The following is a 27,795-nucleotide window of genomic DNA, read 5'->3' on the forward strand; positions in this document are numbered from 1 at the left end:
AGATTTGGTCACCTGGTTTTCAAAAAAGACGAACAGATGTTGGAAAGGGTACAGAAGCCATTGAGTAAGGTAGTTACGGATCTCTGGAATGGTGAATATGAAGAAAGTTGAGAAGATACAATTTACAGAGTCTAATGGATATGAGGAAGCGGGGTGACATGATAGAGATGTACAAGTTGGTAAGGGGTTGTTATAAGATATAAGATTGACACTGAAGAGGTTTTTCATAAAATGGTGTGTATGACTAAGGGACCTCCTAATGAGTTTGTGACTCCATTGGGTCTTGGGATAATAATGATAATATAATAAATAAATAAATAAATAATTTTATACGTAAGAGAGGAGAGAGAGAGTTAACAGTAAAGTCCACTGCAATGCTACACTTTGAATAGAAAGATCTAGGTTGGTATGCTGTCATGGATGCATGGAACATAAATTCATCCATGGCATCCAATAACTATTTTTTTTTTTTTTTTTACTCCTGCAAACACAAAAATTGCCAGAGATCCCACACAATGACTGCAGCATTCCAATAAGATATGATTTAAGGTGCAGTGGGCTATCTGGTTGAGTACATAAAAAGAAGCTTTGACATGACAGAAGAACATCTATGGAAACTTTTTTTCACTAAATCCTGAAATTAGTAATTATTTTTTATTATGATTCATTGATTACTATCTATAGCACTGATAAAGAAATATGAACATACTTTTATTATAACAGGAGGAACAAATTTTGCAATATTTTCTTGTAGTTCTTGGACATATTCCTCTTTTGTAAACTGGGGATAGTTATCATTGACATCCACAACTTCAATAAAAAGATTTACAGTAGAAACTTTTCCTCCTCCATCCTTTGCTTCATAGGTAAGAGAATAACTTGGCTGTGTTTCATAGTCAAGACATGTTTTCATGTTGCAATTAGCAATCTTTATTTGTCCGGTTTCTTGATCAACTGACAGTCTGAAAATGTAAACAGAAAGGAATTTATTATACATTACTTTATAAAGAAAGTATTACATATATTCAAATAAGTTTATAAAAATAACTTGCATGACTTTCTATTGACATCTCCCTGCATCATGTATGCAGAATCAATGACAATTGATGCAGGAAGTATTAACTGTCAACTCTTAAAAGTATGTAAGTTTGTATCAACAGGTAACTTAGATAATTTTAGACACTATTAGTGAGAGGATATATATATACAGTGGAACCTCAGTTGTCAAATATAATTCATTCCTAAAGGCTGTTTGGAAACCGATTTTTGAAAACTGAAACCATTTCCCCTTAAGAATTAATGTAAAATGGATTTCCCAAACCTCAGATGATTGCTTATTTAAACCTTTATAATAGTACTTCATGCATAAAATCATATAGAAAGACAAAAATGCATAAAATCTTACACAGAAAGAATAAACACAATAAATAGATAAAATATAGACGAAAATTGATCGTCTCTTTATTTTTGAGTATTGTACAGATTTTGCTATACCAAACTATATAGCAAGATCCGAGACACGAACGCCATTTTCATGTTTGGATATGATTTCTTTTTTCACCTCTATCATGGTTCTAACAACTTTTCACTTTGCTGCTATCACTATCCTTCTTTGGCCCCCATGGTGGCTTATTTAATAATAATTTATATCAAAACACAAAGAAAATCAAGAAAAGGCACTGCAAATTCCTGCAGGTGTCTGCACTGAGCGGAGGCAGTGGTGTAACTGATGCTCTCCTGCCCTACATCTCAGCCCGCGGAGCACATGGTTGCTGGTTTGCCGGTTCGAGAACTGATTTGTTCAAGATGAGAGTCATTCAACAACCGAGGTTCCACTGTGTGTATACATACATACACTGTGTGTATATATACATACATACATAAATATAAATTTATAACATCTGTGTAAAACTGATATTTTGATTTCACACAGAAGATAAAAAACTACTTGCCTACACATGAAATTGATGCACTTGGACATGTGATTTAAGAAAAACTAAAAGAATGTTTATGTGTTTCTGGAAAAGATGAAAATTGTAGTTCTTGAGAAAAAAACAGTGTGAAGAAGGCTGATGCAAAGAATTAATGTAGGAAGAAACGAAACAGGAAGGAGAGAAGCTGGTCTGGTAGGTTTGAAATCAGAGTAAATGGATGTTGACCAGTTCAGCAAATCACTGCCCATGAAAATTGATATAGAAAAACAAAGTATGAAGGAAATATCTATAAGAAAGTGAATGGAGTTCATTTGTGAGAGAAGCTTAAGAGAATAACCTAATTAACCAGATTGCCCTCTCCTGAATCTCAAGAAGAATTTTTTGGATGGTTTTTAGTGCACTACCCCAAATGTGGACAGTATTCTAAAGTTTGACAGATATAAAATCCAGAGTCTTACCAGTTGTGAAGAGGAAAAAGTATTATCTTTAATAGAAGAGTACACCAAGTTTAATGGAAGCCAAAGAATCAATGGATGTGATGTGTTTGTGCCAGGAAAGGGTTAGACGTGTAAGTAAGCACAATAAGAGAAATCTGATCTTTTGTGGAAATACTGGTATTATCAAAGATAAGTGAAAGTAAAATGAGATTATTCTTTGGAAAAATAAGCCAGGACTCATGACAGGAATAAATGGTATTAATGAAGCTCACAAAGTACTCCACACTCCACTAGATGATAAAATAAAATCAGAAAATAAAGCATTAGTACTGAAAGATCCTAAAACTCTGAATCAATGAATACTACAGGATTTGACATGTGAAGAAGAGGAATAAACTGTCAACAGTAAAACCATGAATTTGTGAAGAAAAATGAAAATGGACAGAATTTGTGAAAAAAATATAGGAGGGAGAGTGCTGGCAAAGCACAGAGACCTATAATTTGACACTGGTGAAAAATTTGAAGAGAGTAAGCAATTCACTCACACATACATAGAGAACATGTGTGCATAACAGTGAACATAAAGAAAACTGTTTATTCAATTGCAAATCATAAAGTTAAATGGGATAAAATGGTAGTTTGGTAAGGTATACCTCTGTGCTATACCCACTCAAATGCTATTATTATTATTATACTAGTATATCCATGGAGTCAGAAGACTCACTGTGGGAGATTCATTAGTCACACGAAGCCTATCATACTTCTCCTTAAACCTATTCACTGATGAAGTGCTTACAACCACCTCGGGAGAACTCATTCCACCCATCAAGTAAAAAATCAAGTCCTAATATCCTTGCTAATCACACTCTTACACATCCCATGGGTGAATCCTTGTTTCCTCCCATCCTGCCATGTGCTTAAAAAAGTCTTCGGTGTCAATCCCATAAAACCTCTTTTAATAACTTATATACATCTACAATGTCTCCACTTTTTTGCCTAACAGATGCATTTTAAAGCACAGTGATTGTCAATGTATTCTCATACAGGGCATTCTTGAAATGTGATGTTGTAAAGCATAAGGAATATTCTGTCAAGAAGGGGTATACGAGGAACTACAAGGCAGGTGATTATGGCAAGCTTATGAGGAAATTTGAAGTTGTGTCGTGGTATAAAAGCTTGTAGGGAAACAATGTTAGTAGTGAATGAGAGATGGTTAAGAGGCATCTGGAGGAAGCAGTGGTGCACCCAAGGGGGGGGGGAGACCAAGCCCCCCCCCCAAGAAAAAGGAAAAAAAAAAACACTAGAAAATTTTCCAAAAATCTTTTCCTAATTAAAATAATTTTTTTATTTATGTTGTGTCATGTCTTCTATTTCTATACTACTTATGAATTAGTGGTCGCATAAGGTGGGAATATCCTATAGCTCTCGGGAATCATGGCCACTGTGAACACAAGGCAAACGAAGTGGTGATCGGTCTGCCCGAGCACCATTTTGAAGCAATGGAAATCCCAAAGAGTTCTTTCACTGCGTGGCAAGTAAGAAGAATAATTACTGTGGAAAGATAACCTTAAGAAGTGCTGATGGTGGTAAGGTGACTTAGTAACTTAAGTCACTTAGTAACTTAACAGTTTTGTCTGCTTTCAGAAGCAGACAAAACTGTTAAGTTACTAAGTGACTATTTTCAAGGATATATTGTCTGAGTGAGGTTACTGCTGTGATGTGAGACAGGAACTGGTGTGGGAACAGAGTTGGATGAATTCAGTCCTTATTCAGATAATGCCAAATTTCAGTGTAAATATAGATGTGGGATCAAATGGGATATTATTATTATTATTATTATTAAAAGAGACCTCCAGAGAGTCAGGAATTAATCAAGAGAGGCCATAATACTATTTGCACCAGCTGTCATATCTGTTCTTAATTCCTTCACACTACTTGCACACCCACCATCCAATTGCAATCTATTCCAATCATGTACTACTCTATGAGAGAAAAGTCTAACCCTCACCCACCTTCTTGACAACATTCATTCTCGACTTTCAAGGATCACCACATGTCCTTTTCCCACGCTCAATAAAACGAAGGATTAAATCTAGTGAAACACTGTATGATCTTTTCAATCTACATCTACAAATTCTCAGTCTATCTTCATAATCAGTATTCCATAATCCTGATATCATTTTAACACTCCCCTTTGCACTTTCTCTTCACTGCATTAGAATGACAATGAAAACCATGAGACTAGACCTCCAGATAATAGTCCAAGTGAGGTCTTCTTAAGGCCGTGTAAAGAAACAAAATGACATCACTATCTTTACATGTCACATTCAGTTTCACCATTGCAATTATCTTTTGAATTATATCTGCAATCTTTGCTATATGGTTAATGAACTTTAATGGCCTAACTACTACACTCCAAGATTCCTAGCCTGATCATTTTCTTCTAGCATAATCCCACCAATATAATACAAGGATCCAAGTCTGTAGATATTTAATCATGCCAAAGTGCAGGACTTTACATTTACTGACAGTGAACTCACATCCATTTTCCCATGCCCACAATTCCAGCCTATTCAAATCATTCTGCAAGTACTGCATATCACCAACATTTCTGATTAACCTACCTATCTTTGCATCATCAGAAAATAACTGTATGTCACCTGTCAAATTCTCCCCAATGTCATTAATGTACAGGTTGAACAACAGTGGACCAATGACTGATCCTTGTGGTACACCACTGGATACCTCAAATCTTGCAGACTCACATCCCCTGTATACCTAAATGTAAGCCGTAAATGCTAACTGATATACTCCATATGTCAGATAACATTTTAAAAGAAGGAGCAAGGGAACTGGTAATGCCTCTGACTAGGCTCTTTAATTTAAAGTCTTATCTCTGGCAAATTCCAAGAGAGTGGAATGAGGGCAAAATAATTCATTTGAATAAAGGAGGATCTAAGTCTGTGGCAGGGAATTTTGGACCAATCAGTATCTCAGGAGAGGTGGTAAAAGTATTGGATAACTGGACAAAAGAGAATTCAGAAATGGGCGGATAAGAATATGCTATTGTATGAGGACAACATGGCTCAGTAAAGAATTGGTCATGCCTTCTTAATTTACTAACTTTCTATAACACACTGACAACTGAGATGAATCAAGGCATTGGCCACTTGATGATTCTGCGGGATTTCGCAAAAGCATTTGACAGAATACCAAATGGGACTCTGTTACGCAAAATAGAACAAATGAGAAAGGATACAACATTGGTTATATGGAAAAATGGTTGATTGATTGATACATAACAAAAAGTGGTATATGGAGGAGCATAATCCAGGAGAATGTAGGTAACTAGTGGTGTGTCACAAAGTTCTGTGTAGGGCCATTACTATTTAATTTGTACATAAGTAACATGAGGTGATATTTTTTATTGAGGTGATATCTATTTTAGACTACATCGATCTTTATAGAGTGAAATGGAGACAACATACAGAAAGAATGAGTGAAGGAAGACTTCTCAGAGAGAGAGAGAGAGAGAGAGAGAGAGATGTTCAGTTCACCTAACTCACCTTCAATCGAAGGTGAGTTAGCCGATCTCATTCAGAGGTAGCAGGGTTTTTTCTCCCAGAAACTCAGGTTTTTCATCCTGCATACAGACAAAACAGCCCTTCAGAACACATGCAATTTACAGACAAAAAATACCAGTTCTGGTGGGTGGTAGATGGTGTTCATGGAGTTGATTGGTAGTAGAGGTTCAGTGTAGTAGTGGAGACAGTTTTATAGTAGGTGTCCTCCCGCGATGAGTCATCAGACTCCTTGAAGGTGTCACGAATAATAATAATAATAATAGTTATTTAATTATGATGCAAAATAGGGCAGAGAAAGAAATGTTCAGTTATTTACTTATGATGCAAAAGCAATAGTTAATCAAGATACGTCGATAGACGTCGATCAAGGACGTCGATAGAGCATGGGAAGTGGTCAAAGAGCATTTACAGGAGGTTATGGCTGTTTGTATACCTAAGGTCCGAATAGTGAAACAAGTAGGGATTAAATGGATGAATAACACCATTAAGCTTGAGCTGCAAAAAAAGAAACAACTATGGAGGGAATTTAAAGAAAGGGGTGACCTGCAGGCACATGAACGGTATAAAGTGCAGGCCAGAAGGGTAACGAGTGTGGTAAAAACAGCAAAAGCCGATTATGAAAGGAAACTAGCTATGCAAGCAAAAGAGAATCCCAAACAGTTCTTTCAATATGCTGTAAGCAAGAAAAAAACTGTACATGGCAAAATGATTTTAAGGAATGACAATGGTAAAGAGTTCACTGAACCAGTCGATATAGTGGAGTTACTGAGTGCGCACTTTGCAAAAGTATATCATCCAGGTGGTGACGTTGAAAAAATGAAGGAACCATTAGTTTATACGGGAATTGTGATGAATGAAGTGGAGGTGAATAGTCTATTACAGAACCTTAATGTGAATACATCTGTGGGATTGGATGGTATACCGGCATGGGTCTTGCATGAAGCGGCTAAGGAATTATCGGTGCCCTTGACGATGTTGTTTAATCTGAGTCTCGGGTCTGGCTTGGTCCCAAAGGCGTGGAAAGAGGGGAAAATAGTTTCACTGCATAAAGGAGGATCCAAGACTATGGTTGCAAATTACCGACCAATCAGCATATCAGGAGTCGTTGTCAAGGTCTTGGAGAAAGTAGTCAAGGGAAAAATACAGGAATGGATTGATGAAAATGAGATACTGCATGGGGGACAGCATGGCTTTGTGAAGGGTAGATCATGCCTCAGTAACTTGCTCAAGTTTTATAACAAGGTGACGGCTGAACTGGATAAGGGAAATGGGTTTACAGTGATACTGCTGGACCTGGCAAAGGCATTTGACAGGATACCACATGGAATTCTAATCCGTGAACTACAACATATGGGAATGGATATAGAGTTGGTGAGATGGATAGCTGGGTGGTTGATGGAGAGATATCAAAGAGTAGTTTATTCAGGAGTAGAGTCCAAAAGACGGCCTGTGACTAGTGGTGTGCCACAGGATTCTGTTCTTGGACCACTGCTGTTTAATCTGTTCATTAACGATATAGGGAAGGGCCTAAGTGGGACAGTTCATTTGTTCGCTGATGATGCAAAGTTGGGTAGGGCAGTAGTGAATGCAGAAGATGTCAAAGTCTTGCAAGATGACTTAGATAGATTGGAGTTCTGGACTAAGGAGAATGGATGTCAATTTAATGTGACAAAATGTAAGGTTATGCATTTCGGAGTGAAAAGATTAGCAGCAGTATACCACATTGGTGGAACTGTACTCCAAGAGATTGATGAGGCCAGGGACTTGGGAGTGTTGGTGGATAGGGAGATGAAGTTTAGGGGGCACATTGCGAAAGTAGCTAAATCAGCTCATCAACTCACTTGGTTGTTGAAAAATACCTTGCCGAGCAGAGACAAGCAAGTTATTGTACCTCTGTACCGAGCCCTGATAAGACCTCATCTCAACTACTGTGCCCAGATTTGGTCACCTCGGTTCCTTCTTGATGGGGAGGAGGTGGAGAGGATCCAGAGGCGAGTGACTAAGATGATAGCAGGTCTATGGAATGAACCATATGAGAACAGGTTGAAGATTTGTGGGTTGCAGAAACTAGTTGATAGGCGGAAAAGGGGAGATATGATTGAGACATTCAAATTGCTAAAAGGATTCTATAGGATTAACTCAGAGGATATTTTTGAGATCAGGACTGGTGGTGGGAGAACTAGGGGACACCCATGGAAGCTGGGCAAGAGCGTGGTTAGCAGGGGTGTTAGAGCTGGGTTCTTTACTTTTAGAGTGGTAAATGAGTGGAATAAGCTGCCAGAGTGTTGTGGGTGCTATGACAGTGAGCGAGTTCAAGGCAAGGTATGATAGATCCTGTGAGAATGTTGAACAGTTGTGTGAACATGATGTTTAGGGTCTCCCTCGATGAGTCTAAGGACTCCCTGGAGTAGCCCGTAATAATGATAATAATGATAATAAAGATGATGTGGAAAGCTTGAAGGATGATTTAAATAGGCTGTAAGTATTCAAAAGATAAAAGATGTCAGTTTAATGTGTAGAAATGCAAAGTTATGCATTTTTTGATAAACAAACTGTGTGCCACACTGATTGAACAGTACCCAAGGAAATAGATGAAACTAGGGATTTGGGGATGGTAGTAGATAGAGTTGTAGTTTAGAGGGCGTACTTCTAAGGCTGTCAAGCATCTCATAGGATTGCTTAGCTATTGTAGAATTTACTAACAAGTAGAGAAGGAAGTTGTTATTTCTCTTTCTAAAATCCACATCTGAATTACTGTGCTGAGGTCTGGTCACCTGGGTATTTTGGGAATAAGGAAGAAGTAGAGAGAATCCAGAGGTGAGTGACCAAGATGGAGAGTAATCTGTGAAATGCTTCTTATGAGGATAGACTGAAGGCTTGTGTTTTTACCTGCTCGAAATGGGCACCTTGTCTTTCAAGACTAGTTTCACAGTGCATACAAAGGTTCTCTGTCATCTTTAGAGAACAATGGTTGGGACAACTGCTGGAAATATTGTGTAATTTTACCCTTAGTTCATCAAGGTTAGAATGTGGGGCATTGTGGAATACCCATTCCTTCAATATATCTCAAATGAAGGCATCAAGTGATGTGAGATCAAGAGAATGTGAAGGGTTATGGGCATATTGTGAACCTCAAAACGAGCCTCCGGGGGAAGTGTTCTGATAAATAGGCTCCAGAACCACGTGATGTGTTACAGGTTGCTCCGTCCTGTCGGAATATCTGTGTATGAAATAGAATGTTTTTTTTGCATGGCACATCCTATGCAAATTCTATGTGAATGGAAACCAACACTTTCTCGATGTAGCATTTGCACCACCCTCTTCAATAAAGTAGGGCCCAATCATGCCATGGTCAGAAACTGCACAATGCAGTGATCTTCTCACTGTAAAGAGGTTTCTGTTGGACAAATTCAGGTCTCAAGAAACCAAGATACATGTAGGTTCGTCTGTTTACATGACTGCTTAGATGGAAATGTGCTTCATCCAAGAACTAGACATTAGGCTGGAAAGACAGATCTTCATAGACATTAGCTAGCATGCATGCACAATATTGCCACCATGCAGCATAATCCACTGATGTTAAAAACTGACCCACCTTAATGATGCACAAAAAGGAATCCAGGTTCTTAAGGATTCTGTGTAGTGACCACCTTGGTATCTCAATTTTTACTGCTGTTCGGTGTTGACTACTTTTCAGAGACTGTAAAATTTGCTCCAGCACATGCTCATGATTCTCATTTGTGTTAACAGTTCATGGTCTCCCCGAATGCACTATGTACTGTGGGAGAACAGTCCCAGTACGTTGGAACCTCTCGATTAAGACAACGATGTTTGGTGCACGCTTACAGGAAGGATGAACAAATTACTTACAAACATGTCATAGGCTTCACCATTTGGTCTATCAACTCTATATAAAAGAAATAATGCTCAACAATAAACGTCTTTTCTTCCAATGTCAACACCATTGCTATAGCTAAAGGTAATGGCATAGACTACATGTGCTCTTCTATTAATGTGTGCATGAAGTTGAATGGCATAACTCATACCACATGCACTGAAGCGGGAGGGTTGAAGTCCAGTAATGTTTTCTTTGCATTACTGGACTATATATATTAATGATACAGGGAACGATTTGAGGGGAAGAATTCAGTTGTGTGCTGATTATGTAAAACTGGAGAGAGAGAGAGAGAAATAGTTAATAAATCATTTTAAGCCTGCAGGGCGATTCAAATAAACTGGTAGTGATATAGGTGGTTATCATCATAAGACTATGAAAATAACCTCCAGTTTATAAGACTATGATATGGCCACATCTTGACTATTGTGCGCAGACCTGGTCATCTATGTTTCTTAGAGATAGATAGTTGTGGTGGAGAGGATCTAGAAATGCTGACAGATCTCTGAACTAAGATTAGTTGAGCAGAAAGGAGCAGACATGATTGAAAAGCACAGGTTACTAAGGAGTTTCTTTAAGACTCATACAAAAGAAATTTTTCAATACATAATGAGTAGAGAGAACTTGAGGTGACCCATGGAAGTTGTGCAAGATAGCAGCAAGTGTATGTGCATATACAAGATAAAATTTTTTGTTTGGAGAGTGGTGAATGACTGGAATGGATTACCACAGGTAGCTGTAAGTTCCCTGATAGTAGTGTAGGAATGTTGTAGCACTGATTTGTTGCCAAGGGCACCATTATCAGAAGGTTACCAATAATGGTGCCCTTGACTTTTTTTAACAATTGCAGAAAATGCTGCACTAAAAAAGGTGCAGAATTAGAAATTTTCCAAGGGTGCCAAAAATGGAACTCCACTACTGCTGACAGGGGAGATATGATGGGCATCGTATGAATAATGGTTAGTCCCTTCCACAATGAATCTTTCAGCTCCATGGAAATGCTTGTAATAATGATCAGGATGATACAGTCATGATATAATATATTTTTACCTAAATTAATAGAAAGAATTTTACCTACTTATCTGAACCAAAGCCTTTCAACGAATAATTTAGCTGTCCAAAGATGCCACTGTCAGCATCATAAGCCTATATGAAAATAAGTATAAAATTAGGAAACTGATTCATTTAAAAACATTAAAACCCATCAGTTGTGATATGTAAGAATTTCAAATATTGTTATTATAGAGAACAAATCTATCTAAATAAGTACTCTTTTTTTTGTTACTCTCACCAACAAACAATTATATAAACCTATAGTACAATAATACCATCAGCTAAAGTTGTTTTTTTTTCTCCCTATTTCTATTAATTTAATTTTTTTTGGAATTTATTTATTTATTTTCTTATAGAGCTTATAAACTAAACATGGAACTTTTTAGAGCCACTTCAAGCCTCCAATAAGTGGGATGGCGGTTTCAGACTGGCCAATGAAATTCAACTTCCACCTAAAGACAATCACAATCATCCACAGCCATGGTGTAATTGAAATACACAGACTGCTGGTTGGAAAGCAGACAGATAAGCTAACCACTCAGCAAACCAATCCAGAATGCCACATTTATTTATTTATTCATTATGATAGCTCTCATTTTTGATGAAGTGCTCACACATGTATTTATTTATTTATTCATTAAAACAGTTCTTGTTTTTGAGGAAGTGCCCACATTTATTTATTTATTAGTTACAACAGTTCTTGTTTTTGATGAACTGCTCGATGGCATGACAAAAGCTTGCTGGAATGATGAGAGTATGAGCAAAACATAATGGGTACCATGATGATTATGTAGATTTTTGACTTTTAAAAATCAATTATAAAAGGAAATACATTTGGTTTATGTGGCTGTAACAACATAAAGAAGAAGAAGCCACAAGTATACTATGGCAAAACTAGTTGGTTTTCATTTGATATCATTATGATCAAACAAATCCAATGTATTTCCTTTTATAATAATGGGTAAGAATTAATGCAGGAAAATATTAAGTTATACATTTAAGTATAAAAGATTACAAGTTCTATACTAATGATAGAACTATACTCTAGGAAAATGATGAAGCTAGGAATTTCAGTACTGGTAGTTAAAGAGCATGCTGCTATGTATACTGTATAGTTTAGAGAGCATACTGCATATGTGGCCAAAGTTGCTCACAGGATTATTTGGATATTAAAGAACACACTAACAAGCAACGATAAGGACATTATCATTCATCTCTGTTAGGCCATGATATGGATACATAAGGATTATTGCACTCAGGTGTGGTTACCTGTGTTTCTTGGGAGATCAGGAAGTGATGGAGAGGATCTAGATATGAGCGACCAAGATAGTAAGTGGACTGTGAAATGCTTCCTATATCAAAAAATTGAGGGTTGTAGGTTGTGAAAGTTGCCTTACAATGCAATAACAGACATTTTGTTAGGCTACTAACAGGTTTTTATGGATTGAAGCAGAGGAACTATTACAGCACTTGACCAGAGGGTGCAGAACGATGGATAATTCTAGGAAATTGAATAAGAGTGTGGTGGTTAGCAAGAGTGTAAAGACCAGATTTTTTTGCATGGGGAGTTGTGACAAGTGGCATGTTTTACCAGTCTATTGTTATTGCTCTGTCACTTAATGCTTTCAAGGAGAGATATACTAGATACTGTGTGGATAGTGTAGGTCTTTGGTAATGAGTCTTCAGACTGCATGGAGATTTCTGCACAATTATCATCAAATTCCTGACGGATGCCCTCAAGCCAAGATGCTATGATAGTAATACATGAAAAGTTTACATTATCACTAGCACTAACTATCATTATCACTATTGACAATTTTCCTACAAATGAGTCTTCCATGACTCTAATATCATTAGAACCTATATTCTGGTCTTCTAAGATACTTCTATATGCATTAGCCCACATAGATCTTTTTTGCTCCTCTTGAGTATTTTCCCTCACCATCCTTGCATCAAATAATTATTTTCCTAATCTTTCCTCTTCCATTCTGTTTGATCATACCACAAGATCTTATCATTATCTCTGTGTACTTACTCTTGAATGTTAACAATGTCAAGATCTTTCCTAACATCTTCATTTTTAACATGATTGTGAAATTAATGCCATTTGTCTATTCCCATAATTTTTCTCAGAACAAAGAACAAGCAAGGAGGGTGACTCGGTTATTAAGGGTAGCAAGGTATGAGTAGCAGTTAACTAATGAAGCCAAAAATATCCTAGGCAGTTCTAATATGTAGCCAGCAAAAAAAAAAAAAAAGGATGATTATGATAGGAGGGCTTTGATGGAAAAAGTGTCATAAGGACAAATGCTGTGGAGGATATAGCTGAGATATTTAATGAGCAGTTCATAAAGGTCTTTCATCCTTGTGAATGTGACATCATGGAGAGTTTGAGAGCAGTGGATGATGAGGAGGAGAGACTGACTGTGAGTGAGGAAGACGTATATGGTCAATTATGCAAACTTGATGTTAATAACACTGTGGGACTTTTTGAAGGAGTGTGTTAGTAAGTTGACATCAGCCTTGGCATATTTGTTTAATATGAGTTTTAGCTAAAAGGCTGTGGGTTCGAATCCTGCTGTGGGCAAGAATGTTTGTGATTGTCTGTGAAAATACTAGTGGTGGTGGGCAGTAGGTGCCATTGATATAGATGATGATGGTAGTTGCACTTCGTTGCAGTCAGTGGATTGAGTGGTGGAGACAGAGTTGTAGAGTAGGTACCTCCCTTGATGATCTTTGGACTCCCTAGAGGTGTCATGTAATAATAATAATATTAGACTAGTGCATTGGATTGGAGACTGGCTGTCTGATAGGTATCAACAAGTTGTGTATGGAGGAGCAAATTAGAGCTATTCAGAAGTTTGCAGATGATGCAAAGCTGAGATGAACTATGAGGAGTAGAGCAGATATTCTGACCTTACAAGAAGACTTGAACAGATGGAGTGAATGGGCTCGGGAGTGGATATACCAGTTCAATGTTGTTAACCTTTTAGGTCTTTAGGAGGAAGAGGGATGATATGATAGAGACTCACAAGTTGGTAAGGTTATTATAGGATTAACACTGAAGTGATTTTTCATAAAATGGTGGGAGACCGGGGAAGAACAAGATGCCATTCCTGGAAGCTGTATAAGGACAGTGTGAGCAAGGCAGTGAGAAATTGTTTTTTTTTGTATGGAGAGTTGTGAAGATTGGAATGCATTTCCTGAGAGTGCTTGAATGTAATTAAGGCACAGTATGATGAGCTGTGTATATGACAAAAGAGACCTCCTAGATGAATCTTTGACTCCATAGAGTCTTAGGATAATAATAATAACTCTCACATGTGAGTCTCCAAGTCTTTGATCAACTTCTTCATTTCTAAGCCTGCTCTTAGATCTAAAAGGACATGGTTTTGAACATTTGAACATGGTTTTATATACTACTGCTTTAGTGTTTTGCTCATTTCCCTTTTATTCCATACAAACTCATTAAGATGAATGCTCACAATACTAGCTTTAGGTATTCTACTAACTATTTTCATATTTAATTTACCATGTTTACTAAAAATTGCACTTAAACAGCTCAAATGATTATTTGATTTACAGATCTCCATCCAAAAAGCAGCTTAACTTTTCCATGTTCCTGCCTATTTTCTTTTAGTTTTGTTCTTTTGATTGGTGATTTTCATACCATATTTGTTACAGGAATTATTCAGTTTTAATTAAGGAATTATGCAAATTTGTAGTGGATTTATTTAAGAATATAACATCATCTGTATAAAGTAAAGAGCTGAGATTAGCATCTCCAATTCTGATATCAAGCTTAATACATAAAACTAACACATATCACTAATTAATGATGATAATATTTCCTATTTGCATTACACTCAAAGTTTTTTTTTTGTCACAACATTGTTTAGATTATTTTTCTTGCTTACATAGCAAACAGTACATTCTTGTCAATTTTACTTTACTCTAGACATGTGATATTGTATTCACAAAAGAATATGTCTCAGAAAGTGCAGAAGAAGATCCAAACAATGAAGAAATTCAAAAAACACTTCATAATAATTCTGATTTCCTTAGCACTGTAAGGAAGCAGATAATCAATTAGAAAGTTTAATGGAAGCCTATATTTAATGCAAAAGAAGGAATGGTTTTTGAGGAAAAAGCTACAATATTGCAAATCTTGCAACTTAAGAGGTAAGGGATTATAATAGTTGTAGATATCAAATTGGGGCAGCTCCATGGAGGTCAGAATTGGAAGGCCAGTATATCATTAGTGCTTGGGAAATGGTGAAAGAATATTTGTTAGCAGCAACAGTAAGCTGTATTCCACGAGTGAAGAAGCAGATACAATTTGGTGTAAAGTGGATGACAAACAATATCAAACAGGAACTGCAGGTGAAAAAGAGATTATGGAAGAAATATAAGGAGAGGGGGTGGAGAGCAGATGCATGAAGAAGAGTGACCAGTATGGTGAGAAAGGCAAAACTGGAATATGAGAAGTGTTTGGCACTAAGATCCAAAGAAAATCCTAGGGAATTTTTTAATTAAGTGGCCGGTAGGAGGAGAGCAGATGCATGAAGAATATAAGACTCAGGCCAGAAGAGTGACTAGTATGGTGAGAAAGGCAAAACTGGAATATGAGAAGAGTTCGGCACTAAGATCCAAAGAAAATCCTAGGGAATTTTTTAATTTCACTGCGGTAGGCTTAGATGGAATATCAGCTCGGGTGTTGCGTGAATGTGCAAATGAATTGTCAACCCCTCTTACCTGGATATTTAATTCAAGTTTGAACTCTGGTATGGTCCCTAAGGAGTGGAAGTTAGGCAAAGTGGTTCCTTTGCATAAGGGTGGCTCTAAAACTGCGGTATTGAATTACAGACCAATCACCATCTCAGGAGTAATGGTAAAAGTATTGGAAAAGTTGGTTAAAGACAAAATTCAAGAATGGGTGGATCAGGATATGATACTCTATAGAGGCCAACATGGTTTTGTTAAAGGTAGATCCTGCCTTAGCAATCTATTAACTATTCATAATAGAATAACATCCGAGTTGGACAAAGGAACTGGCTACACAGTGGTACTTCTGGATTTTGCTAAGGCTTTTGACAGGATACCCCATAGAACACTGTTACGCAAATTAGAGCAGATGGGAATGGATATTAAATTGGTGATATGGATAGGAGAATGGCTCAGGGAGAGATACCATAAGGTGGTGTATGGAGGAGCCGAGTCCAGAATGAGGCAGGTGACCAGTGGTGTGCCTCAGGGCTCTGTGCTTGGGCCAATGTTGTTTAATTTGTATATAAATGATATAGGAAACGGCTTAAAGGGAGATATTCAGTTGTTTGCTGATGATGCAAAGTTGTGTAGTGCAATAAAAAATCAAGCTGATGTTGAAAGTTTGCAGGAGGATTTAAATAAGCCGGTAAAATGGGCAAAAGAAAATGGATGTCAGTTCAATGTGGAAAAGTGTAAAGTCATGCATTTTGGGATTAAAAGATTACCAGCTGTGTACTACATCGATGGAAAGGTACTCCAAGAGATTGATGAGGCTAGGGACTTAGGGGTATTGGTAGATAGGGAGATGAAGTTCAGAGGACACATTGCTAAGGTGTCCAAGATTGCACATAGGATTACTTGGTTGTTGAGGAACACACTGACATCCAGAGATAAAGAGGTTATTATTCCCCTTTATAAAGCATTGATACTTCCACATTTGGATTACTGTGCTCAGGTCTGGTCACCTGGATTCCTTGGAGATGAGGAGGCTGTGGAGAGGGTTCAGAGAAGAGTGACCAAGTTGGTGAGTGATATAAAAAATGCTCCCTACATTGATAGATTGAGAGCTTGTGGATTGCAGAGATTGGTTGATAGGCGAAGAAGAGGGGATATGATAGAAACATTCAAATTACTAAAAGGTTTTTATAGGATTGATGCAGCGGAAATGTTTCAGCTGTGTGATAATGATGGAAGAACAAGAGGTCATCTCTGGAAATTAAAGAAGAGTGTGGTTAACAAAGGTGTCAGAACAAGGTTTTTTGCCTGGAGGGTGGTGAATGAGTGGAATTCATTGCCTGACTTAGTTGTGAGCTCTTCGTCTGTAAATGAATTCAAGAAGAGATATGACAGATATTGTTTTGCTAGTTTGGGTCTCCTGCGATGAGTCTACTGACTCCATGGAGATACCCGTAATAATAATAATAATAATAATAATAATAATAATAATTATGTGGCCAGTAGGAGGAGAAATGATTGTGGATGAAATGCTCCAATCATAGTACATACATAGTACAGATATGGCCCTAAAAGAGGATTTGAATAAATTAGACAGATGGGCAAATGAATGGGGTATCAGTTTAATGCAGTAGAATGTAGTCTTTAAGTTTGGGATAGATTGATGGGAGGCTGCATACTCGATTGGAGAAGTTGTAATGTAGGAAGTAGGGGAGACACAAGATTTGGGGGTGATGATTGATAGAAAACTGAAATTCAGGGGGCATGTTGCAAAGGTGGTGAAGGTAACCCAGAGGATTGCTGCAATACTGAGAAGGATGCCGACCTGCAGAGTTAGAAGAGTTATCATTCTGTTGTATAAGACCCTGATCAGACCATACTTAGACTATTGTTCTCAAATTTGGTCCCCAGGATTTGAAGGGGATAAATTAACTGCGGAAAGGGTACAAAGGCGGATAACAAAGATGGTTTCATCTATCTCATAGTGCATTCCAGAGCCCATAGGTATTTGAGTGAGCTGAGATCAAGTGAATTTCTAGCCATTCAAGACAGTGATATCCTGTATACACACCTTGAATGAATTCTTAACAGCATAAGTGCAGTGGGCAAGAAAGCATATTATCACTCTGGGAGACTATGCTTCTGAACAGGCAACAGGATTCAACATGTGAGCTATTAGCAGGCCACAGTGCAGTGCAGTGGTTACACATCATTCAACATGCAACAGTGGCTCTAATTCTGACCGGCAGCTCATACCCCAGTATACTACAATGCCACTTCCATTGGTCTGAATGGTGATAAAGGAGGTCCATAAAAGTTATGTACAAGGAGGTCCATTAACTCATGTTAATAACACAAGCCACTTTTCACAATAATCTTGTTTTAGGGAAGGGAGACTATAGTCATGACTATGGAACCTTGTACACAAAGTGTGTATGGCATTATCACCTGGAATATTGTGGAAATATTCCAGGTGATAATATGGTATTTCCAACTGTGGAAATACCATATTGTCTTCTAATTACATACAAAGCACTGCACCCTTTGTTTCTCTTTTATATACACCTTTATAATTCCACAGGTAGAAGGTAGTTTTGCCTATGTGGTGTCATTCTGTGCACACCTTAACCACTGTGCTTTATAAACCACAAACAAGGAATGCTATACCCAAAATGAAGAACGTGATACTTGTTCCCTAACCTGATCTTTTCTAATGATTACAAGTCTTTCCCTACTTTGTAGAACATTTATCTGACTATACCAATGATGGCAAACCTTTTTATCCAGGTGTGACAAACATCTTTTTTTTATAAATATTGACGTTGTTGATGTGCCACTTGCATACATGCATTATAAATTTAACTACTTAATCACAGATGGTGACTTATACATATTGTATTAGGGTATTTATTTAATAGGACATTGAGATACAATCTATGAATTCATATTATACAATTAATTTAATAAACTGAAATTACTGAAATTAATTTTTTCATCAGAATACCAATATTTTTCAACATCCAAGGTGTGTCACCTGAAACCCTCAAGTGTGTCAGTGCTGACACACGTCATAGGTTCACCATCACTGGACTATACCATACTATTCTAGTTGTTGCTGTCATTGTCTTGTCCTTTGAAGAGTCTTAGATGTTGCCATGTGCTCCTTGAACTGCTTTGGCTAAGTCGGTGATTTTGTTTGTGTAGAGCTGCTGTTCAGGATTAGGATCTATTGGTTGCAAGGCTGCTGTAATTGCTGGACAGGTAAAAATGTGAGTGGGTGTCAGTTCAGTATTAGGGAAGTTGTTGCAGTTTCCATATGTTCTCATATCATCTGTATTGATTTTCATTCCTCTATAATGTCCTGTTCGTAATCTTGCTATCGTGGAGGTCTTTCTGTAAGCAATGATTTCGGGAATTTAATGTTGTATCACTGATTTCAGTGGAATTAGTCTAGCTTTTGCTGGTGCGTTAGCATCAGCAAGAATTATGTCAGTTTCTTGGTTGAGTTCTCTGTTCCAATTTTGAATTCCACTGTACAAACGGTTGCATTTGTTAATTTAAAACTATTGCTTCAGTACTTTCTTTGAATAGCTTTTCATAACTGTACATAGATCTGTGTAAAAATTTTGTTTTCCCACTGGATCCTATGGTTTGTTTTCAATCCATGCTGTGCCAGGCCCACATATGTGGTGCAATGAGCCTGATGTTCGGAAATATGTTTATAGGCTGATCTTCCTGTTTGCCCATAGTGTGACAGACGGTATGAACAAATGCAGAGAGCATGCACAGTAATGTTGTTCTTCATTCTCGCTGATGATGTCTTATGATACATAAGACAAAATATTTGTAAAATAAATATTTTTTACTGTAGCACACATGTGAATATTTAATTAACTTTAAACAGTGCCAATGGGAGGAATGCGACAGAAGCTAAAGAAACAGTTGAGTTACTAAGTAATCACTTCACAAGGGTGTATCATCCAGGTGGAGATTTTTCAGTTGTTAATATGACAGAGAATGGTGTGAAAATTGAGGGTAGATGAAGTAGAGGTGATTAGCACTCTGAAAAATATCAATGAGAATGCAGCAGTGGAAGTGGATGGCATGTTAGCCTATGTGCTACAAAAATGTGCAAGAGAATTGGTAGTGTTAGGAGAGGGAGTACAACTTTGTAAACAGTAGATATTGCCTTAGTAATTTTACTCACATCTGATTATACTGCAACAGCAGATTAGATAAGAGAAATGGCTAAACCATTTTATTGCTGGACTCTGCAAATTCATTTAAGAGAATACTACATGGAAATCTATTACATAAGTTACAGGAGATGGGAATAAATAGGAATCTGGTGGCATGGATGGGGGGGTGGAGAGTGGCGCACAGACAGAGACAGACACTAGAGAGTAGTATATGGTGGAAAGGAATAGAATCTAGCAGAATGAGGGTGACTAGTGGAGTGCCTTATCCTCTGTGCCAGGGCCACCACAATTTAATTTTTATTTTAATGATGTAAGGAATGGGTTAAAGTAGAGAGAGGGAAATTCAGTTGTTTACTGATAATGGAAAACTGGGAAGGGCAATGATTAATAAAGATGATATGAAAGGGTCTATTTAAATAAATTGTAATTATGAACGAAGGTTATAATGGTTTTCAATTTAATGTTGCAAAATGTAGAAGGTTATGCATCACAAGATAAAAAGATTGCATATTGTATATTACACTGTATATTCACATAATGATGCACAAGATCATGAAAAGTCATCTTCATTCTCTTGACGTTTCATTACACTTTTATCAATGATCTCACAAACACATTTTCTTAACTTCTGTCAATATTCTACACCCTGTTATCATGCATTTTAATTTCCTGACACATCTGGTATTCACTTTCAAAACATTTCCTGCATATCTGCTATCCAGCCTTCACAAATTCTTCACCTTTTGTAACGAATGAATTGCACCACACAAAATCTATCATGTTATACTCTAAGAATAATGTCTTGGCTACATTATTTTCTTATGCACTGGCAGATTAGTAATAATCTATACATAGTCTTGCCATAATTAGTGCTATTACATTCGAACCCCCCCCCCCCCCCCAGCACTGTTCAGAGAATTGCACGAACCTGGTTCCACTAGTGCCACTGTGTGTGCAGCCAACATTCGCATGTTTATCAGTACAGAGAGTTGTCCAGCTGAATGAGTTAACAAGCAGTGAGGAGATTAGGAAAACCCATGTAGTTACAATAGCACTTCATAAGTTTGGAAAGCAGCCGCTTGTTATTTTCAACATGCTAAAAACGCTTGGGATGAGTAGGATGCTTCTGTATCGGACTACTAACCATTATAACAATATAGTATAAAAGAAATGAGTCAGTGTACTAGCTGTGAAATGTACGCTTTGCGGAGTGCGGTCGGAGTGTGGTTAGATGATAATAAAGGATTGAATGTGTGTAGAAAATGTAGGGAGAATTAGGAATTGAAGTGTATTTCGGATCGTGAGTGTGATATTTTTGTCAACCTTCAGAATGAAGGAAATAGGGATATGACAAGAAACGGCAAGGTTGTACATGAAAATTGTGAGAGTGTGAATGTAGAAAGTGTGAATGATAGTATAAATGATTTCTCAGAGAATAAAAAAGATGAGATAGATGCATTGAGTGAGATCGCGTTGTTGAATAGTGCGATAGAAAGAGCAAAACAGCAGCTAGAGTGCATGAACAAAAGTAGACTGAATGAACCAACCAATAATAAAAGGTATGACAGGAAAAATAGACGTATGAATGTGAACATGAACAAAATGAAGGATAGAGTGCTGTATGGAGACTCGTTAGTACGAGGCATGTTAGTAGAGGATTTGACAAAATCGTACCAACCTGGTGCGACCATAAAGGACGTAACTGAGTCTATTAGAGAGCAAAAGGAAAGGGTGAAAGAAATGATTGTTGTGGCAGGTACGAATGATTTGAAAGGAGATAAAATGGAAATGATAGAAGACCTGAATGAATTGTTTGAGGTAGCAAAAGAAAAGAGTGAGAGAGTTAGAATGATTAGTCTTTTGCCACGACAGTGAAATGTTTAAAAGGAGGGCCATAATTGCGAAAGACTTTATGCGTGGGTTATGTATGACGAGTGGTGTGGAATTTGTGGATGTGTGGAGTGAGTTTGATGGGCGAAAGGATCTATATAAGATGGATGGCTTGCATTTGAATGGTTACGGTGTAAGAAGACTTGAGAAAGTGTTGCTGAATGTAGTGGATGTGCAAATTCAGGGAAACTAGATTTGTTAAGGGGGAGGGAGTAGATATACAGTCCTTATGGAGGCAGTTGAATGTAAGAATGAATATAATATGCCAGAGCAAATAAGGACAACAAATCTGAGTGGGATAGTTAATATAAGGCATCAAGGTAGGGTTGGGGCTAATGGGGGTCTTAAATTCATGTACACTAATACTAGGAGTATTAGGAACAAGAAGGAAGAGTTTTTGGCCATGGTTGGCACTTCCAGACCACAGGTTACAGGTATTAGTGAAACATGGCTGACTGTAGATGATATAACTAGTGGGATTGAAGGTGATGGGTATAGTGTGTTCAGGAATGACAGAGAGAATAAAATGGGGGGAGGGGTATTGTTGATGATAGCTGATGAGCTCCAGCCAAGGAGAATAGAAGTTGAATTGCAGGATAGAGAAAAGAGCACATTTGAGGCCATTTGGTGTGAGATTGTGGCTAGCAGAACTAAATATACAATTGGGTGCTGCTATAGACCAGGTGATGGAAAAGATGGTGGTGACAGTATGCACAAGCAAATAGAAGAAATGGGTGGAAGGAGGGTGATTATTATGGGAGATTTCAACTATGGTCGCATTGATTGGAGTGAGGAGAGGACACACGGAAGGAAGGAACTGGATTTTATGCGGTTATTAAGGGATAACTATCTGCAACAGCATGTAATGGAAAATACTAGGGGTCAGAGCGTGCTTGACCTAGTAATTACATCTGAGGATTTGGCTGTAACAAATATGACCACATTGCCACCAATCGGTGAGAGTGATCATAGGGTCTTAACTTGGGAGGTGGCTAAAGGTGTGGAATTTTCAATTAAGACAGGGTACATGTGGAATTATCGGGCTGGAAAGTATGACAAGCTTAGGAGTTTGATTGGTTCAGTGCCATGGCATGTACAACTGCAAGGACTAGAAGTTGATAGTGCATGGGAGGCAGTTAAGAAGTGCTTGCATGAAGCAATGGCTGACTGTATAACTAGAGTCCGAATAATAAATCAAGTAGGGGTTAAATGGATGAATAACACCATTAAGCTTGAGCTGCAAAAAAAGAAACAACTATTAAGGGAATTTAAGGAGAAAGGTGACTGGCAAGCACATGAACGGTATAAAGCGCAGCCAGAAGGGTAACGAGTGTGGTAAGAAAAGCAAAAAAGGATTAAGAAAGAACATTGACCATGCAGGCTAAAGAGAATCCTAAACAGTTTTTTAGATACGTAGCAAGTAAAAGGAAAAATGTACATGGCAGAATGATTTTAAATAATGTCGATGGTAGGGAGGTAACCGAATCAGTTGATATAGTTGAGTTACTGAGTGAGCACTTTGCAAGAGTATATCATCCAGGTGGTGACATTGCAGAAACGAATATACCAGTAGATTATACGGGAATTGTGGTGAATGAAGTGGAGGTGAGTAGTCTATTGCATAACCTCAATGTCAATACATCTGTGGGATTGGATGGTATACCAGCTCGTGTTGTAAGAGAATTCAGCTAAAGAACTGTCAGTACCCTTGACCATTTTGTTTAATTTGAGTCTCGGGTCTGGGTTAGTCCCGAGCGGGTGGAAGGAGGGGAAAATAGTTCCACTGCATAAAGGTGGTTCCAAGACTGCTGTTGTAAATTACCGACCGATTAGCATATCAGGAATCATTGTCAAGGTCTTAGAGAAATTAGTCAAGAAAAGAATACAGGATTGGATAGATGAAAATGGGATATTGTATGGGGAACAACATGGTTTTGTGAAAGGTAGATCATGCCTCAGTAACTTGCTCACATTTTATAACTCAGTGACGGCTGAACTGGATAGGGGTAATGGGTTTACAGTGATACTACTGGACCTTGCCAAGGCCTTTGATAGGATACCACATGGAACCCTAATCAGTAAACTGGAGCAGATGGGTATAGATATAGGGTTGGTGAGATGGATAGGAGGGTGGTTGAAGGAGAGATATCAAAGAGTGGTTTATTCAGGAGTGGAGTCTAAAAGACGTCTTGTGACTAGTGGAGTGCCACAGGGCTCTGTTCTTGGACCACTGCTTTTCAATTTGTTCATCAATGATATTGGAAAGGATCTGAGAGGAAGTGTTCACTTGTTTGCTGATGATGCAAAGTTGGGTAGAGCAATTGTGAGTGCACAGTATGTCAAAATTTTACAGGATGATTTGGATAGTTTGGAGGACTGGGCTAGGAAAAATGGATGTCAATTTAATGTGGCAAAGTGTAAGGTTATACACTTTGGGGTGAAAAGAATAGCAGCAGTATATCGCATTGGTGGAACCATACTCCGGGAGATTGATGAGGCCAGGGATTTGGGAGTGTTGGTGGATAGGGAGTTGAAGTTTAGGGGGCACATTGCAAAAGTAACTAAAACAGCTCACCAAATCACTTGGCTTCTGAAAAATACTTTAACATGCAGAGACGAACAAGTTGTTGTTCCTTTGTATCGAGCCTTGATAAGACCCCATCTGGACTTCTGTGCCCAGTTATAGGCACCAGGGTTTCTTCGTGATGGGGAGAAAGTGGAGAGGGTCCAGAGATGAGTGACCAAGATGATAGCAGGTCTGTGGAATGAACCTTATGAGAATAGGTTGAAGATTTGTGGGTTGCAGAAATTGGACGATAGGCGAAGGAGGGGTGATATGATTGAGATATTCAAATTACTGAAGGGTTTTTATAAGATTGATCCAGGAGATATTTTTGAAAATATGACTGGTGGTGGGAGGACTAGGGGCCATGCATGGAAGCTGGGCAAGAGCGTGGTTGACAAGGGTGTTAGAGCTAGGTTCTTTACTTGGAGAGTGTTAAATGAGTGGAATAAGCTTCCAAAGTCTGTTGTGGGTGCTACGACCGTGAATGAGTTCAAGGCAAGGTATGATAGATACTGTGTAAATGTTGAATAGTTGTTCCTGACATGATGTTAGGGCCTCCCTCGATGAGTCTGTCGACTCCTTGGAGTTTCCCGGAACAATAATAATAATAATAATAATAACAATAGAGAAATGTATCTGATGGCCAAAAAACAGGCAACCATGCTGTGTTAGGATGCAAAATCTTGTGAAGGCTATGAAAGCATGCCTCTGTTGTAATCCTGTGAGAATGTAGAAAGTGATGTCATGAAAGATGAACATTTCACAGAGAATGATGTCACATGTATTAAGTGATGACCAGAGAATGAGAGCTTATTGTCATTCTACTGGACACTTACTAGTACCACAACTTATGTAGAAGAGGGTGATAAAATGGAAGATACTTCTCTGGCAGAACATGAACAACCAAAATACAAAATGATGGTACAACATGACAAAATTTCATGCCAGCTAGGACATCACCTGGTTAAAAAAGGCCCTCGTTGTTTTCGCCAGGAAACTAGGGCAAACAGCGAAAAGTCAGCTACTGGAACAAATCTGAAAACACACCAAAACTCAACAATACCACAGTTAAAGATCAGTACTATCAATATAAGAAGCCTGAATGGCAAAGAAATGGAGCTAGCTGAGGAATTAGATAAGTACCAGATCGACATAATAGGGGTGACTGAAACATAAAAGACCAAAATGGTGAGATCTTTCTGAGCAATAAATACAAAATGTTATATTCAGGCAATGACAATCAAGGAGAAGAAGGAGTATCCATAGTATTCAACACTAAATACAGCGCTAATTTTCTTGAATGGCAGGCAATCTCAAGCAGATTGATGTGGGCAAATATGAGAATGGGGAACTGGTTTTGCAGAAAGGTTTTGTGCCTATGGTTCCACAGAAGGTTCTACTACGGTAGAAGTGGATGAATTTTTTGAGGCTTTAGAGAAAGCAACTGACACAATAAAAAAGGAAAAGTTGGTCCTTGTTGGGAATCTAAATAGCAGAGTAGGAAATGATTGTGAGACATACAAAAATATTTTGGGAAAATTTGGAGAAAAGAGCAAAGCTAATAATAATGGCAAATACCTGTTGGATTTCTGCTCATGGCATGGGCTGGTTATTACTAACACCATGTTCCAACATAAAAATGTGCACAAATTCACATGGAGAGAAGAGGCAAGGAATAAGAAAAGTCTCATTGACTATGTTATTGTTGATAGTGATGTTTTCTCCCTGGTGCAGGACACCAGAGTGTACAGAGGATTTGAAATTGGAAGTGATCACTATTTAGTCTTGAGCAGGATAAAATTGAATTTCATATTGAAAAGAATAACATCTAAGGAAGTTTTAAAGCGAATAAAAGTTGAGCAGCTCTCAGATGCAAACTGTAGACTAAAATACATAAAGATTATTGAAGAAAAAATGAAAGGGTTTGAGAACAGGAATCAAACTTTGGAGATTCAGTGGCAAACTCTGAAAAAAGCATTGATTGATTCTGCCAGAGAGGCATGTAGTGAGGTTGTCTGTAGGGATAAAAAAAATCAGAACTTCCTGATGGACACGGGAAGTTAAACAGGCAGTGAAGGAAAAGAAGAAAGCATATCAAAAGTTCCTGGCAAATTAGTCAGCTTGTGCTCTTAGAGAATACAGAGACAAATGTAAGAAAGCTAAACACTGTTAAACTAGCTAAACATAAGTCATGGGAGGCCTTTGGCAAAAACATAGAAAATAAATATCAAGAAGGTGGCAAAATATTCTGGAGGTTGTTGAAGAAGCTCAGAAATGGAGGAAAGAGTGCTGTAAAAGGAGTTAGAAATGATAAAGGTGACATGAAAAATGGAGAAAAAGAAATCCTTGAAGTATGGAGTAATTACTTCGAAAAATTGCTAAATGAAACAAGCAGTGATGATATCATAGTGGTAAAAAACACTCAACAAGCATACAGTCAGGAATACATATCCATACTTGAAGAAGTAAAATCCATCAAAGGCTTGAAATGTGGAAAGGCAGTAGGAGTAGATGATATTAGACCAGAAATGCTGAAGTATGGTGGTATGAAAGTCTTACAGTGTCTGAACTGCATAGTTCAGACGGTCCAGACAGAGGTACGAATTCCTGATTGGAGAAGAGTCTCTCATAGTACCATATATGAAAAGGGAAATAAAACTGAATGTGAGAACTACAGGGGTATATCTCTACTGAGTATTCCCAGTAAGATTTATGCAAGTATAATTGAGAAAGTCCGCGCGGTTAGCCTAGTGGCTTTGCGCTTCGCAACCATATGCCTGGGGAAGGAGTGTCCTAGGTTCGATTCCCGTCCACGACGTGAGGAGCTTAAGGATCTTCCTCAGCCATAGCCAAGTTAGCCGGTCTTGGGCGTGGGCCGCAGGGTTTTTTCCGCCAGTTTATCTGAGGTTTTTCATCCCGCAAGCAGGCAAACCGGCCCCGTGAACACACAGGTTACAGTCATAAATACTTACGGCAAGGAAGGCAACGGGAAACCACCTTGCTCATAATCATCTCTCCCTAGAATGGTAGCATATAGCTACCCTCCCGTGGCCGTATGGCAGATGGGAACCAGAAGAAGAATACTTGAGGAACGGTTGAGAAGGATTGTGGAAGAGAAGCTTGGTGAAGAACAAGTTGGATTCAAGCCAAATAGAGGCTGTTAGGATCAGATTTTCACTTTACGAGATAGTTGAGAAATCATGGGAATATAACAAAGATCTGTATTTAAGTTTTGCGATCTGGAAAAGGCTTATTACAAGGTGCCAAGAGAGAAGCTATTCCAAACGCTACAGTTATATGGTGTTAATGGGGCATTATATCAAGCAATACTTTGTCTTTATTTGATGTAAGGTCAGCAGTTAGAATTGAAGGAAGATGGTTCAATGTTAAATCTGGTGTCTGACAAGGATGTAAATTATTCCCTCTCTTAGTCATTATCTATATGGATTACATTATGAAGGAAAATGGTACTAACCTGAAATCAAAATTGGCGGTGTTAATCTCGGCTCTTTGCT

General features: G+C 38.0%; 1 protein-coding gene across 1 annotated transcript in view; it reads right to left on the reverse strand.

Annotated features, from left to right (window-relative positions):
* Positions 1 to 27,795, reverse strand: part of Cad74A (cadherin 74A) — an 850,889-nt gene that overhangs the window by 666,645 nt on the left and 156,449 nt on the right. The window contains exons 13-14 of the mRNA XM_090396473.1: positions 10,929 to 10,996; positions 710 to 962 (exon numbers count right to left, since the gene is read on the reverse strand). Coding sequence (XP_090252599.1) covers positions 710 to 962; positions 10,929 to 10,996 — 321 coding nt within the window. The remainder of the gene's footprint in view (positions 1 to 709; positions 963 to 10,928; positions 10,997 to 27,795) is intronic.

This window comes from Typopeltis vanoorti, chromosome 8 (assembly GCF_054136105.1).
Source record: "Typopeltis vanoorti isolate ZY-2024b chromosome 8, IOZ_Tvanoo_1.0, whole genome shotgun sequence".
Classification (NCBI taxonomy): Eukaryota; Metazoa; Arthropoda; class Arachnida; order Uropygi; family Thelyphonidae; genus Typopeltis; species Typopeltis vanoorti.